The following is a 19,712-nucleotide window of genomic DNA, read 5'->3' as shown; positions in this document are numbered from 1 at the left end:
AGAAAGTCGCACACATAAAAAAAAACATGGTCGACAGTGTAGAGCAGCTGCGAGAGCCTTTTCTATGATCAAATATGTAGAAGCTGCAGATAGAGACGTTGACCTACAGTGTTTGCTCCATCCTTCATTGTGATCCAGTTAGGTCTGTTCATCTTGACCACAATACATCAATCTAATGTTGATGCCATTTGTGTGATTGATTATAAAGAAGGGCTTAAATAGTCACAGAGAGGGCTGGCACTGTGGTCATAAGGCACAAAGAAGCCATTCAGCTTCATAATGTATGGGTGCCTCTATGACAAGAAAAACATAATTTGTCACATTTTTGTGAATGATCATGACACATTTATCCCCATAAACATCCACATGAAAGACTCATTCACTGTCAACAATTTTTAATGGATTGATTTCAAACATTTCATTTGTTTGCAAATATTTGACATTTTCATGGTGATTCTTGCTGAAGGATAAGTGATAATTATAAAACAGGATTATATAATATAAGCAATGGTGTCCCACTTGAAAAACTATTAAATTCAGTCTTATTTTAAAAGCATAAACCCTGGAAAAACCTGAAAAGATGCTCAGGAAGCAGCAAACTGTGGACAATCATAATGAAAAGAATTGGAGAAATAAGCCAAATGATCCATTTACATGGCAGCTTGAGCTTTTTGTGCCACTGAACTTCACCCTCTGCCCGTCTTCTCTCAGCAACATTAATGTTCTCTCTCTGTCCATGCAGCATGCCTTTCCTCTTCAGGCTGTCGTAGACAGAAAGAGCTGCTGCGTGGTGACAGTACTTACTCAAGCTTGAAATCTGAGCCCATTATGTCAGCAGATGTTAGAAGACAGAGAGGAGAGCAAGCGTGAGAGAAGATATAAAAAGAGTGAGCAGAGGGAGAGAGATATATGTTAAAAAAAAAAAAAAAACATTTCATAAAAAGGAAACAAGCATTGAGGAGCACTTAGTTGTATAGTCAATCAACAATGACCCAAACATCAACATATGCAGCAATGGTGTCAAATTCATATCAAAGTGTTTTTTTTCTGAAACTGCAAATGTTTGCTGGTTTAAAAAATTATATCTTTAGACAAAGAGCAGACATTTTCTGTGGAATTATTTGTTGCAACACAAGTCTATACATTATTTTTCTCTCTTTTCTAATAAATTATAAAAACAAGACAAGATCTGGGTGTAACTATGTTTTACTGACATCAGTGGGCACTCCTCAAAACTCAAATAACACATGCCAGTAGCACTTCATAAAACAAAACCAAGTCAAATAGTGCTCGACAAAACATTTCGATTCCAATTGGCAAAGATGAATCGTGTTTTAAAATAGCCTGTCCATCCGTCTGACAGTATTTCAAAGAACATATATATCACTGATACTCACACTGATATAACAATATCTTAAGTATTAGCCTTCTGATCTCATAAATATACAGCCAAATAGGTGGAGATGGAGTATAAAGAGACATAAAACACTCACTTTATTACACTCTCCTGCACAATAGATGTTGGGGTCAAAAGTACAAAAAGTGTTTCAGTTAAGTGGCAGAAAACAGCCTCACAGAGGAAATGCTCTTAGTCACACAAACAGAGATGTTTCTACAAAACACCACAGCACACAGCACATACAAAGAAACTTAATCCAGTCGTCTTTCCGCTTGAAACTGTGGGGGAAAAAGCGCTGGAGTGGAATTTACTCCACAACATTTTTACACAGAAAGCAAATAAGGGCGTTTCGATTGGACCCTGGCACAGATTTCGTATAGGCTAAAGCGTGTGTCTTAATACTTTGACAAAAGTAGTCATGGCAGGTGGGTTATTTCACACTGACTGTTGGCCCCTGCAAGAAGTGCAACTTCAGCGCTGTCTTTCAGTCACGGAAACTCCAGTGTCTTTATTTAGTGCCAGACAGCAAATACATGGGCTTTACTTTATGATTTCCTTTCTTCCCAACAAACTGGAGTAACCCCAAGTTTTCCCTTTACATGCTCTCTCTTCCTCTCTAGATCGCTATTTTTGTCATCTCCATTACCCCTTTTACATGAGCTTCAGCAGCAGCTCATAGGTGGCGTTGATGATCCCCCAGGAGAGGAGTGACCGGTGGTAGTTAAGGTGAGCCCCTCTAAAGAGCATGGCCAGACTGCCACCTCTTTCTCTCCACACTGTTAGTAGCACCTTACTGCAAGGCTGGAAGGCTCCGCCGACCTGAGCCTGAGCACGGGACTTGACCACATTTAATGGATAGAACATGATGCCGAGGGCTGCCCCCAACAACCCCCCGCACACAAAGTCAATAACCATGTGACCTGCCCGGCTAGTGACTTCTGGGAGCTGCTCCTTAATGGGCCCGCGGAGCCCGAAGAAGAGCACGTTACTTGGGCCGTTACGGAGAAGTATGGGCACCAGGCCACGGTAGCACTCTCTGACGCCATGCTCAGTCAGAAGTGTCCGAAAGGTGTGGACTGTGTTGTTGAAGCGCCCGTGGTGCCGATGGTCTTGCAGGAGAGTCTGCACACGCTCAAATGGTGTCAGGAGGGCCTCTGTGGTCCCTGCCAACGCTGCAGCAAAGCTTCGGGTGACCAGCTCCGGCAAACCGCTGCCACCTGCCCGGTCTAGTAAGACTCTGGAGAAGTCCTCGTACAGACCAAACATGATGGCCACTGTGGTACTCTTCTGAAGCAATGGAGGCAGCAGGCCCCGGTAAAGATTCCTCAGCCCGTCCCTCTGGAGCTGCCGCACCGCCTCAGTGGCCAACACACCGTGCAGCTGCTGGCGGAAGAGCACCTTCTGGATGGGAAAAGTTACCAAGATGTTCGTGAAAGCCGCAATGGAGCCGCAGACATAGTGCTTCCCTTCGGTGCCCACCCTGGCACTCAGAGCTCCAGGAGGCAGCAGGGAGTGGCCTCCTTTAGTCAGGGCAGCCTGAGGCTGGGGTGTCCGGGCTGACTCGGAGTCCATGGTGCTAACAGCCATGGGAGGCTCAGTGCTCCACAGCTCCTTCCTTCAACCTCACATAAGCACTGCACTCTTTTGTATATACCCTGTGAAAGAGAGGACATATACAACATGCCTATTAATCCTAATTAAGTTTTTAAAATCATCATCAAAACCTTCATTTGATAGTACGACGGTAAGATACATCATACACACACATACTTATATTTGATAAAGAACAACGGGATTCAACTGGGGCCTAATCAAGGAAACATAGAAATGGAAGAAAGGTAAAAAAAATATTGATAAAGACATATCCTTCCTTCTTTTGTTTTAAATTGACACATTGGCAATCATTCATAGAATAAATTTTGCTGGGAAATACCAATAAATGAAATATATAATGTATGCTATACACAATTTAACAAAAGAATAAAATCAAAACACATTAAATATAGCAATTAATTCATTAAATATCAAATATACGTAAAATGGCAATCTGGTGCGATATATTTTGCATCTGCCGACGTGTGCCGATACCATATATTTGTGAAGATATTCTCTATAATATGAGATCTATTAGTTGGGGTCTAGATTATATGGCCCACACATTTCTACATGTCACCTTAAACAGACTAAAGTGTTTAACCTCAGCTACCTGCCTTCAACCGGTCCAACCAACCCGCCCCTCTGCCCACTGATAAGAGTTGTTACACAACTTAACCAACATGATAAATGTCAGCTCAGTCATGGGGCAGGAGAGCACGACTTTGAAGACAAAGGATCCGTTAATTTAATGTACAACAGAATCATCTACATAGATACAAAAATCTTACATTTATTATTAAAAGCTTAATGTAGTTTTTCTTTTTAGTATTAAAGGAGCACACCCTACCACATACAACAGCAAGAACAAATCTGCTCAAATGAAAGCAGGATCCTACTAACACTTAAAATAAGAATTGGTAAATTAAGAAAGTGGTTTAGGAAATATCTAAATATAGACCAAGGAGGAGATAATGGTGGCAAAGCTTTGAGGTCATTAGAGGTCACAGTATGTCAACCAAAATATCACTTCAGAAATGCTGACACGTCGTTTCAGGTCACTATGAGCCACGCTGCCACATGGCCACTGACCTGTGAGGGTGTTTTATGTCATTTAAAAGTTATTTGTTGGAGCATTGTAGTTTTAAGGAGTCATTCTAGTTCCATGTGAGACTTTGCACAATTACTTCCACCACATCTCCCTCAAAATGATCGTTTGTATATAACGAACAATCCAAAAATGGATGAATTCTTGATGAAATTGAAGGAATCCTATTAGTTCCCTTAATATCGGATTGGAATTCTTTGTTCACGTTGAGGCATTCAAGAAAAAACATTTTTTATTCAAGAATTCAAGGTAACAGGAGGAGTAATTGATATACAAATGAAAATCCTTTTGACTTTACCTGATAGCTGAAGCCACTCGCAGAAAACTTTGTTCCATTATGTCAATCAAATATCATTGCACTATTATAATTTTAATTCATCAACATTGTTGCATTACTTATATTATATACAATCCTTTCCACATACCACATTCTCACATTCAGAGTGAACGTCTTCCTTGTTTTAAATGGCTTTTGTCTAATTTTGAGTTTTTAAGTCTTTTTATTCTATTGCCATTGGTATTTATTTTTTGCTTTGGGACTGTTAATGGTTGAATATGTAGAATCTTCATTAAAAGCTATATTTAAAAAAGAAAAATAAATCACCGGGGCATTTTTTATGGGGGTACAGAATGAAAGAATTGCTTTTCAATAAAAATATATTTAGTCTGAATTAAAATGATTAAATTTTTTGACAATGACTTTCTGTCACGTTCTGTTTCTATGGTACCAGCCAATAGCATTGGGCATTGCTGGTTGACAGGGGTGTCGGTTGTTAGGTGCAGCTACTGTAGGCTGGCACTGGGTGAAATGGAGTTTGCCCATCTTGCAGCTGCTTATTTGTCCCAGCAGCTGAGTAGATGGGCAAAAACAAGAGTCAATATAGGCCAAGCATTCACTCCATGGACTGAGATAAATGAGTTCAACAGCATTAAAACACACCCGAAATAGCTACGCTTCTCCTTGGTCGGTAAACTAACTTTCATGTTTACTTAGCTGTATCCGCTTACAGTAACTGTCAGTCAAACTCCTCTGCGATACTTGTGATCATGGTGTGATTTGCCGGAGGGGATGGGTTCAAACAGGCTCAAACAGACTGGTCTCCTGTAGGCTACTGGGCCAACCTGGCAACCCGACTGCTGGAACTATTTTTTGTTGTTGCAACTACGATCTTGAGACACTAGATGGCGGTGTTTTGCGCATTCTACATATTCAACCTTTAATGGTTCAATTTCGCTTTCATTTTTAAACCTGGAGGCCAGTATTTTCAAAAGTATGGATAACGTTAAAAAAATAACAATTTAAAAACAACCCCATCATATTCATACTTTAACAGATTTAAGCAGAAAATAATAACCCAATTACGTAATCCAATGATGACTAATTCTCTATAACTAAATCTTCCTCGAGCACGCCCTCTCTGTGCTTCCTGTGAACCAACGTTAGCTTCTCGTGTCACGCCCGTTGTCCTGTATGTCTCTCTGTCTGTGGACTGATACATATAAATATATAAATATATATATATTACTTAACAGGCCCCATCACAACGAGGACACGGATCATTACTAGTTTCCGTGTGATAGCTTTAAAAACAACACATCACCGCCGCTAGCATGTTTAGCTACACACCCAACTGCTAGGCTGCTTCACCCACTTGGCTCGCTCAACAGGGCTCGTGACAGGGCCTCAACGGCTTAGTCATATATTTACATGTCAATGTAAAAGACAGGACAAGAGGATAGTGTCACGTGTGTGTGTGTATATATATAATGGCATAACACAACATACATGTCAGCCTAGCATGCTAAGTGCCTAGCATAATCACAGTCACAACGGACAAACGTTGACTGATGGTCCGTCTGCGACTTCGTTGACAGCGACTGAATGTCAAGATGAGAAAGAGCATTTTCACATTGCGTGGTCAAACCGCCGGACTCATACATGGATCTTTACCTGCCGTTGACGCCAGACGCTGTCCTTGTCCCTGGACAGGTGGGTGTGCAGTTTCCTGCGGGGTTAATTGGGCCACAACTGTAGGTCGTTTCTGGTCTGCAGCCCCAGCAGCAGGTGACCGCCAAGGCTAATGGAAGGAGGCTGGGACCCATGGTTGGGTTGGGACACACAAAAAATGTCTGCGCTTTGGGGTATGACGCATGCGCATTAACTATGGAGGACTAAGCATGAGTTGTCTCAATAAATACAAATATAAATAAATGTATGAATAATACAGGAAGAAATCCATTCAGAAATACGGAAATGAATTAATAAATAAATGAGTGCATGAATAAATTTGACCCCCTACCTCATTAACATATGGATACAGAAATAAATACATAAATAAAAGTAAGTGAACAAAAATGTATGCATTTATTTACTCATTTATGTGTACTCATAATGGTTTTTTCTGTATGTTTTAAAATTCCCTTTCTTTATTTATTCCTGTATTTATTTTTACAGAAATAAAGTGATGGTTTTCGCTCAGGTGCTAGGATGCGCTTTGGCCGTTTCTTTCTCTGATTTTTTTTAAATTAACAGCAAAAATAAAGTTAAGTACAGTGGAAGTCCATTGCTAAGCAACAGGATTGGCCCTTGTTAACTTCCTGTCAGTTCATGTCATTCACATGAACTGCAACAGGAAATAAACTAGGGCACATTTAGAATTTTTATTTACACCTTTTAAAATGTCCATACAAATCAAGTATAATTACTTTCCAGAACAAGGTCACAACTTTAAACATTTCATTATTCTATGATCTCCGATGCTCTGACATTCGTTTTTCATGTCCCAGCCTCCCTCCATTAGCCTTGGGTGACCTCAGTGATGCATCTTTAGCGCATGCGCACTACTGCAGATCTGGAAGTATGTGGATGGGGCTGAACGGATTTGAGAGCTTCTTTCCCCTTTAGCTCACGTAGCTAATTGTATCATATTATGTGAATAATAGATAGTCTGGCTTGCTCAATTATCCCGGATGATTTCGACGCACTTACGTCCTGTGTTGAATACAAAGCGTTATTTTTGTTCGTCGTAAAGCAGGATGTAGCTGCGACATTTTTTACGACTTTGACGTCATTATCGTAACGTTAGATGTGTCGGTAAATAAAAGGTTTAGCGTTGACTGGTGATGTCCAAACTGCCGGTAGTTGCTCTTCTTCTATCCTTTATATCGACGTTTGCTGAATGTATATGATATAATTTAACAACGGTGCATGGTCCGGTGAACAATTGCACTGAGAGCTAGGTTCATGTGAAAATGTCAGCGCAAAAAGACTGCGAGTTTCTGGTGAAGAGAGCCCGGGAGCTGGTGTCCGATGATCCGTGTGCGGCCAAAGCCTGGCTCATCACTGCCAGAACCCTTTACCCTGCAGACTTCAACATACAGGTACCGTCCAGCATTCACCTCTGCTGCTCAAAGCCGAACCACACTTCTCTAAATGTATCAACATCATCATGTGTTTGAAATGTGTGGGTCTAGTTACTTTACAGATACAGATTATTATTAACACAAAATATTATCAACAAATGACATAGGGTATACTGTTAAAGATCGAGCTACGAATCAGTATATAACGTAAATTAAATAAGTCCTACCTTTATCAACATTAAAGTGATAACATAATTATTGATACATTAATCTATCAATAATTATGATATAATAATATAATATACTGACATGGGCCATTCTGCATATTGAGTACGTTTACTTTTTGTACTTTAAGTCCATACTTTTGTACTTTTACTTGAGTAACATTTTGAATGCATCACTTTGCATCAGAGTACTTCCACACTGTGGTATTACTACTTTTTCTTCAGTAAGCTTTCTGACTTCTTCCACCACGGGTCCTCTGTTATGATTCTGTTTTTAAAATCTGACACGTTTTCACAGTATGAAATGTACATCATTGAACGCAACGCAGAGAGGACGGCGTCTGCAGGGAGACTGCTGTATGACATGTGAGTTACAGTGTGCTATCTCTCCGTGGTGCCAGTGTGAATGCCTTTTTTCCCAGTCTGACTTCTAACAGATGCCATTCATTCGTTCACTCTTTAGGTTTATAAACTTTCCAGATCAGCCCATTGTTTGGCGAGAGATCAGCGTCATCACAGCTGCACTGCGCAGTGACTCTCAGGACAAACACGCACAGTTCCTACGAGGTGAGGGGAGTTAAAGCAGACTGTAAGGGTTGTGAGTGGAACAGAGTAGGTTTTTATGTGTGTGTGTTTGTCTCCTTCCAGGGCTTTTTGAGACGCTGCCTGGCCGTGTGCAGTGTGAGATGCTCCTGAAAGCCACAGAGCAGTGTTTCAACACCTTGGAGAAGGCAGAGATGCTGCTCCTTCTTCTTAAGCGCTTTCCAGAGTCTGTGGTCCAACACGGGGTACGTATTAATAACAAAATAACTCTTGTGTGTTGATTTTTGCGCCGAGAGTAAAAAGCACTAAAACAGTCACTTGTAACGTTCTGCTGCATGTGTAGGTCAATCTAGGAGAAACACTGTTGGAGGCGGAGGCATCAGAGAACACAGAGACGCCTGTCAACTGCTTCAGAAAACTTTTTGGTGAGTGAAACACTTCAATTAAAACATATTCATGAACAACTTGCTATGGACAAAGACTTTCACACTAATTCTTTCTTATTCTCTATCAGTGTGTGATGTCCTTCCTTTGGTCATAAACAACATGGACATGCGTTTGCCGGCCAGCTTGATGCAAAAATACATTCTGAAAGCAGCTGAATTCTACATTGGCTATGTTACTCGCGGACCCTCGCCTGATGTGCAGATCCAAGGTAAAGCTGCTCATAGTGCTAAATCTGTGTGATCGCTTTACACCTAAGGATTTAGTAGGCTTTATCTCCATTTATTTTTCTCTATTCACTCCCTGCCTTTCTGTTCCCCTTGTTCTTTGTTTCAGGCTCTCAAGAAGGCGGGTCTTTGAAGTCACCCACCGTGTCGCGTGGCTCCCAGCGTAACGTGATTGACGGCCTGTCGGAAAAGTCGTCGGTTGTAGCGGAACCCTGGGAAAGGCTGTTGGATATCCTTGCTGTGGTTGGAGCACGCTGCGAGTGGCAGGGAGACAAGGGACAGAGGTAATCTACGTCAGCTTTTATGAAGGCCATAATGTTCAGTTTTTGTTGGAAGTGTTTTTTTGATTTAACTTCATAGTCATTCTGGAGGCTGTAGTTTTGAAGTGCTGTTGAACTTTACAGTGTTATACTGAGACCTATTCAATCCACCATCACTGATAGAAGTGGATCAATAGATTTTGCCGTCATAAAAGTGACAGAGACGCTGCAATCTACTGAAGAACTTTAGGTTTGGATAACAGCAGACTAACTGCACATAACTCCTACGACAGGTCTTGTGTTTGTACTTAAGAGAAATTTCAAAATACAATAATAAATTGGTAAATACTGTCTCCTAAATCTCTTGTACAAGCCACTTTAGAAGGGTGTTTGCACGAGGCCCCATGTTAAGATCATTTATATTCCTTAAATGCACATTTAAATGGGGTTTTTATTTTTTTGTTTGTGTACCTTGCGCTGTAGGAGTTATGTGGACATGCTGCACAGAGTGAAGGAGCTGTGTCGCTACCTGCCCGGTCTGGAAGGAGACACGAGGTCCCGCTGCTGCAGCCAAGTGGTCATCTGTGCTGCACTCGTCCTCTTCCGCAGCGCCTTCCTCTACGTCTCAACTGTGCAGCCCGCACTATTCCAGGGTCAGCCTCTATCTTTTTTCTTCTTTCATTTCACTATAGTTCTTCAGGATATGCATCTCTTTGCAAGGAAAGGTTAAAAGATCAAATGTTCGGTTTATGCTTGGCAGGTGTGAATGCGTTGAGTTCGGGGCCCTGGATCCTTGTGGAGGATTTGAGCTCGGTGTATAACGATGTGGAGGTGGAAAGGGGAGCACTGAAACATGCACATAAGAAACGCAAACTGGCAGATGGGAGAGAGAAGACGATGGTGACTACAGCTCAGTGATAATTTATTTGTTTCTTACCAAGAAAGACTGCAATGCTGTCGTGTATGTGTTCTTAAATTGGTGACATTAGTGCATGTGACTCTGTGTGTGTGTGTGTGTCATTGTAGAGTTCAGATGACGAGGAAGGTTTGGGAAAAGGTCGTGGTCGACACGTTTTGGTGAACAAGACTGAGATGCCCGGCTGGTCAGAGACTCTGGAGAACTTCCGCACAGCCAGGGAAAGCTGGGACCTTCTTCACTCTCACGACGGCCTGGATACTGGTAAACACCTCTTATGTTTGTTTTTGTTTCAGCTACAGCTGCCTTCAATTCTCTTCAAGGATAAAAGGCCCTAATTATTTATTTTTTTAACAGAGTTCAAGAAGATCTGTGCCTCCTGGAAGACGGACAGCTGGCTGTGGTTCAGAATATTCCTCAGCGATATGATCATATACCAGGCAAGAAACTGTTGTAATGTTTTTAGTAGTTTGTTATAAACCACACCCACTCCCCTCATATCGGTGGTTTGTATTGCATTAAATTCAATTGCATTGATTGCTGTGGAAAAATGTAGTAATTGGAGAAGGAGCAAAGAACAAGATATAAATACATACACATCATCAATTTATACAATATTTAAAGAATAGGGAAAATAGTAGTTATGAAGCATAACATAACTGGTGAGAACAAGGAGATTAAACTGAGGAAGAAATTCATTGAATTTAGTTTTCCTAATTGGGAGATGTTTATAAATGTTGTTTATAAAGTGTGCATGTGTCTGTCTCTCTGTCTCTCCAGGGACAGTACCGTAAGGCCCTCTCCAGCCTGCACCAGATGGCTGCAGTGCAGCAGCCTCAGCCTGGGCAGCAGAGCCCCTCGGGTCAGGGCAGCCTCGAGCACCACAGGGCTCTCATACAACAGGCGTCCTGCCACTACGCACTGGGAGAGTACAGGGTACAAACACGCACACACACACACACACACACACACACACACACACACACACACACACACACACACACACACACACACACACACACACACTCTCAAACACTCTTATCAGGTTATGTATACAAACACAGGTTGCATGTCTTTTTTTCTATTCCTACATATGCACGCCTGGCCTACTGATGTCTATATCACACTGTTATATATGTAGGAGCTATTATACAAAAACATAACGCTCTCCCCAAAAATGAATCTATAACACCACCTGGCCTGCAGGGGGCGTTATAGCTAAGGTCAATTTTAGATTATGTCTAAACGTCAATTTAAACATTTTATGATCTGATTATTTTGCACCAAAGCGTCTACATTTATAAAACATTTTGAACATGCAAAGCTGTATTTCATAACTAAGGGTGCATTTACACGGCCTCAGGCAGCTCCTGCAAATTGCAGCAGGGTAATCCAGTGTCAGTTATGGCCTGTGTGTGTGACGTCCTGCTTTTTTCTTTAACCCCTTTAATGTAGCACCAGTAGACTTTATATTTCACAGTTACTGTTTTCCGTCAGATCGTTGTTTTGATCTAGACATTTCCGATAGTACTTGTACGCTGCTTGGTTTCACAGACAAAGAGAGAAAGAAAAAAAAACAGAGGGACTGAGCTTTGTCCTGGAGCTTGTTGCGTGCGGGACGACAATCAGCAGTTACACAAGAGCTTGTGCTTCATGTTCGCTGGACTGCCTGACCTTGTGTGAATGTCTGATAAAGTATCCAGACTTCTGTAGATGTAAAACTTTATATATATATATAGGTATATGGTCACCAATAAGCTTCAGGAAAGGTTTTGGCCAAGCAAAAAAAAATATCCATAACACATGACAGATGTGTGCTCACAACTTGATTGAGAGCACACATGACCAAATAAATGCAGACAATATAGTATTTGAATAAAATGTGGTACAACATTTTGTGTAATGGCCCTCCCCTGTTTGCACATGTGATGCAAATATTGTACCGTATGTGTTAATCAGATGGCTTGTGAGAAGCTGCTTGATGTTGTTGGTGGGCTGCTGCCCCCGAGCCAAGAACCAGGAAAGACCCCGGAGGATCAGGGTAGGGTCAAGATCAAAACAAGAAAAGGTAAACAGTCCATGCTTCAGTAAAAAGCCGTTCAGTCACTGATTCTGACCTTTGATTAGCTTTTTATTTAAATATTACATCTAATGTACATCAAAAATGTTCCAATAATGGCTGTATAATCGTCTGTATGTTGACAGATTGTTGTAACCAGTAACTCAATGTCAATACTACAAGGAAACCACATGTTACCTTTGACAAATAACGGACTTTGTTGAAAATACTCTTGTCTTGAATGACGCCGTTTCTCATGTGACGGAAAATATATAGCTGTGATTACATCCTAACGTTAAGTTTTTGTCACATCTAGGTAATGACTTGAGGTTGCTTCCCTGCACCAGCAAAGCTGTGTTGCCTTTCTGTCTCCAGCTGATGTTGGCCTGCTTCAAGGTACTTCAACTAGTTAAGTGTGTGTAATATATCATTAAGTCTGAATTAATAGTTGGACAGTGACTCTTTGTGATTTGATGCATTTTGAGACTGTTTAGAGATTAAACTTTGTCTAACCAACTTTCTGTTTTTCTCATGTTGTCCAATCAGCTGCGTGCCTTCACAGACAATCGTGACGACCTGTCCCTCGGCCACGTGGTCGTGCTCCTGCAGCACGACTGGCCGCAGGGCGAGTCGTTGTTTTTAAAGGCCGTGGAAAAGATCTGTCTGCAGGGCAGTTTCCAGTATGAGAATTTCTTTAACTATGTCACCAGTATCCTTTTTTGTAACTACATACACAAGCTTGACATGAATGGATTTGCAAATAATTTACGGGATTTGTACAAAGTCTTGAAAGATTAGAAAATGATGATGATACAATATATTTTCAAGGTCAGGAATATGCATGAATTAGAATATACTATATACTATAAAAGGCTTGATTTACAACATTAACTGGTGTTTCATCTACACAATCACTCATGTAAACCAAAAGTATTTTAATATTTGAAATGAAACAGACGTTTTTTTCTTCAAAGATACAAAATAATCATGAGGATGAATCTTTTTTAAGCGACTGAAAAGGCCAGAAATCTTTGATCCATGTCGTTCATCACTGGACTTTTAACCTTATTAACTTTGTGTGTGGGCTACAGCACAACAAGAGTAGGAAATAATAACAAAAAAATCAATTACAATTTAACTACTTAGTCTACATACTTATTTATGGTGGAGGCACAAATATCAAGGAATGATAAATATGAAAAATGACCAAATCAAATCTCACAAAATCTGCAATCCTCTGACGTTATGAACAGCTGGTAAAATACACAGTAATAATATACATTGTTTGCTGTGAGTATAAAGGAGTTCGGCAAGCTTTATTTCGAGAGTCTGAATGTTCTTGGTTTTGATGCATTGAAAGTGCTTGAATTTTAGTCTTAAAAAGCTGTATGGAACCCTGTGTATATACTGTATATAGACCAAGTGCTTTGTGGTTACAGTCTGTGTAATCTAGTTTCCATAAACTCATGATTTTTGTCAGACATTGACATGCTGGAGGAGTTTGCATACCTGCGTACTCCAGAAGGGGGGAGGATTCAACTGGAGCTGCTTCCCAATCAGGGAATGCTGATCAAGTAAGCCGCCCCCCCCATTCAGAAACGGTTCAGTTTGCATCGTGACTCTGCACACTCCCGTTCTGTTGCCGTTTTAAAGAGATCAGTGATGTTGATTGATAATCTAAGTAGACATGGCCTGTGGGGGAAAAATGCACTTTCAACTGAAAATACTGTTAACGAAGCAGAATTTAGAAAGAGAAGGGGTTTATGTTTAAAATAAAGCTTCTTAAACTCCTTCATTGATTGCTGTAGAAGTTAAGACACTTGAATGCACCCCCACTGACTGAGAGTTGTTGAATGTTGCTGTCCCTCAGGAACCCCAGTCCCGCCCTGGGGGTGGAGCTAAATACCCTTCTGCTCCAAGGGGTGCAGACGATGGACAGGTACCCCAGGCCCCTCCCCCCACACCAGTCACCCTTCCTTCATTCCCAACTTCAAAGCTTGTCACCCCCCCCCCCCCCCCCCCACAGTTTTTATTTGGGCCTGTCATTTTTACATCGAGTTAGTTTGATTTCCTGTCGGCGTTTGTTCATTTGAGCCATTGCTCGTCTTTCTGTGGTCATCACTGTTGATGTTGTTTAAGGATGATGTTGGCGTTGTGCAGCCAATTTAGTTTTTAGCATCTTCATGATACTTGATCTCATTTCATTTGTGAACATGTTTTGTGTGTTTGCTTTTTATTTACGATGACGACACTTTTGTTGTGCCACCTTGACTGGCTGATTTATGCATGTGAGGAAAAAATGCCTTGTTTCCATGATTTTGTCTTTACTGCATAGATCTCAGTCTCAAATCATCTCATAATGACAATACCGCTCTGAACATAAGTATGTTTGTGTTTATCTTCTTTATCTCTGTATTTTGTTCCCCCAGACATCACACAGTGACTCGTGGAATCACCAAAGGAGTGAAGGAAGATTTCCGCCTGGCCATGGAGAGGCAGGTGTCCCGTTGTGGAGAGAACCTGTTCAGTGTGCTTCACCGTTTCTGCATCAATGAGAAAATCATCATCATCCAGTCTCTTCCTTGACACCTGGACTGTGACTTTTGTACCTTTTCATAGCTGATATTACAGACACAGTTTGAACGTAGCTGTACCGACTTCATGACCCCAACACAGGACATATTTCTCTTATCTTTATCATCCATCACTGAACTCTTGAAAAACAATACATCTCCTTGCCTTAAAAGTGGATCTCTTGGAGAGAATACAGTTTTTCTGAATATACATGCAGTTTTCATAGTATGTGTGTAGTTTTTCTTCCCAGCGTGTGCTCAACCACTTCTGCAGTGGTTTAATCATATTGTCAATTTTGACAAAAGAATTGTGAAGTGTGCATTTTTGATATTCTTGGGTAAAGTTTATTGTTTTTGTTAGAAACTTGAAATGTTTCCATTAAATGTCTTCTAAATGGTTTAAAGAAGTTGCAATATGATTTAAATCTTACAAGCCAACAAGTTTATCTTCAGTTCATAGTACAAGATTGATTTTTAGACACTTCAGCTCAAGAAAGTATGCGTTAAAGAAAGAAAACTAGAAAATGTACTAACTTATTTTTGAACCAGAAAACCCAAGTTTTTACTCTTACTGTGTTCCCTCTTTAACACTCTCACTTCTGTCCTGTTCACATTTCCTTCTCCTCTGTAAGTCTTCCTGCCAGTCACTCCTCTAGTTCTGTCACTGGTGCATTTGGCAGGTCTGTCTGTAGGGCAGCTCTGAGATTAGCCCAGAACAGCCTGTGCTTGGCCCTGTCCTGAGGCCACTCCAAGTATGTGTGCCGGCCCATCATGGACTTCAGCTGGTGGTACTTGGATGGGATTAAGTATTGAGGCAGAGGCTCGAGCAGTACCAGCACAACGCTATCCGTGCCCCAACCAAGGCGTTGGTGGCTGGCGAAGTAGAGCTCATAATGGCACCATTCGCTCTTGATGAAGTGAGCAGAGAGCACAAACACTGAGCGCCGGCTTTTCTCCACACAGGCGATGATGTTCTCAACAATTGTCTTTCCTGGCACAAAATTTTTCTCATGATGACAGATCCTGAGCCCACCTGCGGGACCTTCAAGGTTCGGCAAAAGACAATTTTTCACCCAGTCTGCGTCATGTTGGCTGTAAGACACAAAAGCATGAAACTCAACACCTATCAGATCTTCAGGTGGCACCTGACGCATTCTGGTGCGATGTTTAGCTCTGGCCCACTGGCAGATCATGCCCATATACCAGGGAACGTCCAAGCGATGGCACAGGGTCACAATTGCGATGATCACTAGCACTGCTGGGCACAAGATGGTGGCAGCTAGAATGCCGGCATTACATGAGACCTCTGGGATCGAGATGTCTTTCAAGTTGGAGTCTCTAACGTCATCTGGGTAAGTGCAATAATAGTCCAATGGCCAGCTCAACAGTTCAACTCCTGCGTGGCTTTTCTTGTTTTCAGACTGGATGCCGAGATTTACAAAACTCCTCAGAGCGCAGGTACATGTGAAGGGGTTGTAACTAACATCCAGGGTTTTCAGTTTGGGGCAGCTTTCCAGCCGTTCCACGGATGGAGCATGGAGGGAGTTTGACTTGAGCAGAAGCTCACTTAGTATGGGGAAACTGTTACATACTGGCAGATCCTGCAGCCTGTTACCATTTAGATTCAGGAATGAGAGGTTTCCCAGTTTCAAGATGGACGTTGGTATGACGGAAACCTGGTTGTTCTGAAGATCCAGTATCTCTGTTCCTTTTGGAAGACATTTGAAAACAGAGTCTGTCAGACCAGTAGAAGACAGTTTCATATTAGTAATATTTGGTGGCCAGATACATTCTCCAAGACCATCGTAAACCAGGGAGTTGAGGCTGAGGTCCAGATGTTGCAGGGACGTCATGTGTTGCACACGTTTGCTCACTGTCTTAAGACTCTTGAGATTGTTGCCAACCAGAGTCAGGTTCCTCACGCTAGCCAGATTCTCACATTCAAGTCTCTCTTGACTCTCCACTCTGGAGAAGATGGAGTCAGATAGTGCACAATAGGAGAAGTCCAGCTGGAGGATATGACTCTGCGACTTTGGGCAAGTCATGTGTATGATTGAAGTCTCAACGATCGCTAAACTCTCCACCGGCATGTTGATGAAGAAGTTGTATACAGCCTCCTGTGAGAAGAAGAAAGTCTTCACCACTGCCCTTCTGGCCACAAAGGACTTCATTACAGATTTCCGTGTCACATCAGTGTCTAAGTAAGGCAACTTGTACATTGCCACATCAGAGGTGCTGAAATAGGTTATCGATGTCCGCAGAACCACATTTATATAGTGAGTCAGGTCTTTCCACTCGATTGATATGTTGTTGAGATAAAGATGAGATGTTAGGATTTCTACTCTCTCACTCATCTGTTCACTCAGGTCTTTGTAGCCACCTGCCAAATCAATCAACTCCACTTCAACAAAAAGGGACAGAGCATCATTGATCAGATAACGGTCTATTATTGGATGTGTGGTGAACGCTATCTGAAGCCTTTGAGCTTGAACATCCTTCAGACTGCCTGGTGTATAACCCAATTCCTTCTCCAGGGAGAGGGTCATTTTACTCAATTTCACCTCAGCAATATTCTTGAAATCGCCTGCGCTGATGTTTCGTGCTCCAAGTGCTAATCTCTCCAGTTTGACAAGGGAACTGAACTCCCTCCCCAGCGTCATTGTGAGAAACCTGTTGCAGGCCAGATTTAGAGCCAGAAGGTTCCCTGTGTGGAGCAGGTACCGCTGATCCAACAGGTTTTGCAGCCTGTTGTGAGACAGGTCTAGATCCTCCAGCAGCGGTGTGTCGAGGAACGTCTCCGGATCGATCTCCTCTAAACTATTCCATGAAATGTTGAGGAACCTCAGGAGAGGGGTGTCCTTGAAGTCTCCTCTGTGAAGCTGCTGTATGTGGTTGCATGAAAGGTCCACAAACTCAGCTGTGTAGGGCAGGTCTCCTGGGACAGAGGAGAGGTTTTTGGATGAGAGGTCTACAATGCTGTCAGGTGAAGAAGCACTTAGCTGGAGTCCCATCAACACGACTGCCACCCAGAGGGCAGCGCTCACAGACCTCATTATTGCCTGGATAAAAGTAAGGAAATTAATCTCTATTTTACTATTGATACATGCACACAGTTGTCAGTTTATTAGGTATGCCTCGCTAAAATTAATGTAGTCTAACGAAACAGTCCTGCCATAATTCTCGAGAAGGTTTTTGTTCTGTTTTTGTTGAAACTGTTTTAGAGAAGTGTTGATTCAACTTAATGAGCATTATGGCATACTGTATTTGGTTTGTGGTGCTGTTGAAACTGTATTGACACAGGCCGGTGTTTCTGATAATACTCTACCATGCATATACATGGAGACAAAATAATAGAAATTAAAAAAAATATGGAAGCCCTGAGAGGAAAGTGAGATTTATTATTTTTTGGTGATCCATTTTCTAAGTCTGATGTACGTAAATTGTTTTCTTAGTTTCTTCTGACTTAAAAAATGGGTCACCAGTTATTCCCATTTGCTTCCGTATAATACAGTCGGTGAAAATGTCTCTAAAACAATTTCAACAATACCAAACGTTTTAACCTCCATGAGGGTAGGATGTATTTGAATTGTTTTGTCTTTATTTGACCTGCAGTGTCCTCTGCTTTGTCATAACAGGAAGTTATTTGTTTCACAATAAATAACCTTTGATCAGTCATCAGTTTACGATTACTTCTGCATCCCAAAGTCCCACAAGAAATATAAATACAGATAGCACTGTCTGTAAATACACAGTCAGATTTTAAATACTGAATTGAGCAAATGCTTTATAGTTTAATGCAAGGTTTCAACCTTTGTTTCTAAACTTTAGTTTAGTTATGAACTTTTAGTTTATTGACTTTTCAGCATCATTACTGACTCATAAAGACATTTGTCATTAAAAACTGGGAATTATGTTTGCTGCAACAATATGACCCCAATACTAAATACACCACAACATTTTAAAAAGACTAAAATTGTGCTGATATGAAACATCAGTACTAAGTAGACAACAAGGTTTAAAATAGACTAAGAGTGAGAAATAGACCAATGTGTAAAATCGTAATTATCTAAGCTAAAAACTAATTCTGTTCATTAGACTTCATGCTTCTGTCTGTGTGATGACGTGTGTAATCTGAATCTATTTTGGCAACTCAACCTTGGTTGTAAATATACATTTTAAAATAGTTAACTCTAAATAAATCTAAATCCAACCACTGTACCGTACATAGACAGACAAAAAAGGACACCAACCTGTATTGAGATCAGATGGATTTCTCAGCAGAAACACTGCGGCTCAGTATGTTGTTGATTTGTTGAGTTTTAAATTGATTGACATGTTGCTGTTCATCATATTTAAACACATTTCTAGTGGACTGTCTCAATAAACAGCTGGATGTATCTGTACTGTCTAAAAAAATAAAATAAAATAAAATAAAATGTGCAAAAATATTCTCCAGCAATAAGAAAAGCTTTCATCCGCTAAAGGATAGAGACATAGAAATGAAAGCAAGTGTAAGACCAGTCATGTTTCTCTCACATTTACATCCTTGTTTCACTTCCCTTTTTATTAACGATTATGAGCTTTCTACTGAGGGGAAGTATTGTATTTATAATGCGTGTGCCAACTTTACAGGGGAGCCGAAACAATAAATGACAATACTTTGTCCTGACTTTATTAAATTAAATCTTTCATATTAAAACTTCATAAACATGTGGGTGCCAATATACTTTATAAACAATATTTTGGCTTTTTTTTTATTAAAAAAATGTTTTTTTCAAAGAACCAAAGGCTCGGTCACAAACATACCATGCTATAAACTATCTATTCTATTTACTATGTAATGTGATTGATAATGTGTGTATACTGTCATCTAATTTTGAAATGCACCTCGGTGTTCCCAGGCGTCTTTTCTTTAGTACCGTAATGACCACACTGAGGTCAGTCTGGATGGTTGATGACCATTTCAAATCGATTATCTTATCTCACTAATGCCTTGAAGCAAA

General features: G+C 41.0%; 3 protein-coding genes across 3 annotated transcripts; 1 reads left to right on the top strand and 2 right to left on the bottom strand.

Annotated features, from left to right (window-relative positions):
• Positions 1-387: 387 nt before the first annotated feature.
• On the bottom strand, positions 388-6,182 carry LOC310948612 (mitochondrial nicotinamide adenine dinucleotide transporter SLC25A51-like). The gene is made up of 2 exons (XM_083915805.1): positions 6,052-6,182; positions 388-3,054 (listed from the first exon to the last, which is right to left on the bottom strand). Exon 2 carries the CDS (start codon positions 2,984-2,986, stop codon positions 2,051-2,053), a length of 936 nt encoding a protein of 311 aa, XP_083771931.1. The 5' UTR covers positions 2,987-3,054; positions 6,052-6,182; the 3' UTR covers positions 388-2,050.
• Positions 6,183-7,280: 1,098 nt separating this feature from the next.
• ints10 (integrator complex subunit 10) lies at positions 7,281-15,048 on the top strand. Its single transcript, XM_083915673.1, has 17 exons — positions 7,281-7,481; positions 7,986-8,053; positions 8,151-8,254; positions 8,336-8,475; positions 8,574-8,655; positions 8,745-8,885; positions 9,011-9,185; positions 9,645-9,814; positions 9,922-10,061; positions 10,188-10,341; positions 10,435-10,517; positions 10,858-11,013; positions 12,037-12,145; positions 12,453-12,532; positions 12,683-12,845; positions 13,617-13,710; positions 14,566-15,048. Exons 1-17 carry the CDS (start codon positions 7,353-7,355, stop codon positions 14,720-14,722), a joined length of 2,145 nt encoding a protein of 714 aa, XP_083771799.1. The 5' UTR covers positions 7,281-7,352; the 3' UTR covers positions 14,723-15,048.
• A 245-nt stretch (positions 15,049-15,293) lies between these two features.
• On the bottom strand, positions 15,294-17,762 carry tlr1 (toll-like receptor 1; the record flags this gene model as incomplete). Its single annotated transcript, XM_083914835.1, has 1 exon — positions 15,294-17,762. The coding sequence occupies one exon, from the start codon at positions 17,760-17,762 to the stop codon at positions 15,354-15,356; it is 2,409 nt and encodes an 802-aa protein (XP_083770961.1). The 3' UTR covers positions 15,294-15,353.
• Between the last annotated feature and the right edge of the window lie 1,950 nt (positions 17,763-19,712).

Source organism: Echiichthys vipera (genome assembly GCF_963691815.1).
Source record: "Echiichthys vipera genome assembly, chromosome: 6".
NCBI classification, from domain to species: Eukaryota; Metazoa; Chordata; class Actinopteri; order Perciformes; family Trachinidae; genus Echiichthys; species Echiichthys vipera.
Note: the sequence above shows the minus strand (reverse complement) of the source record. Positions and strands in the feature narration are given on the sequence as shown.

Bases quoted from the DNA above. Each gene is read 5' to 3' on its own strand.
- ints10 (XM_083915673.1), top strand. From the start codon at position 7,353: ATGTCAGCGCAAAAAGACTGCGAGTTTCTGGTGAAGAGAGCCCGGGAG. The intron at 9,186-9,644 runs GTAATCTACGTC...CTTGCGCTGTAG, and splicing joins CAGGGAGACAAGGGACAGAG to GAGTTATGTGGACATGCTGC. The intron at 13,711-14,565 runs GTAAGCCGCCCC...TTGTTCCCCCAG, and splicing joins AATCAGGGAATGCTGATCAA to ACATCACACAGTGACTCGTG.
- LOC310948612 (XM_083915805.1), bottom strand. From the start codon at position 2,986: ATGGCTGTTAGCACCATGGACTCCGAGTCAGCCCGGACACCCCAGCCT.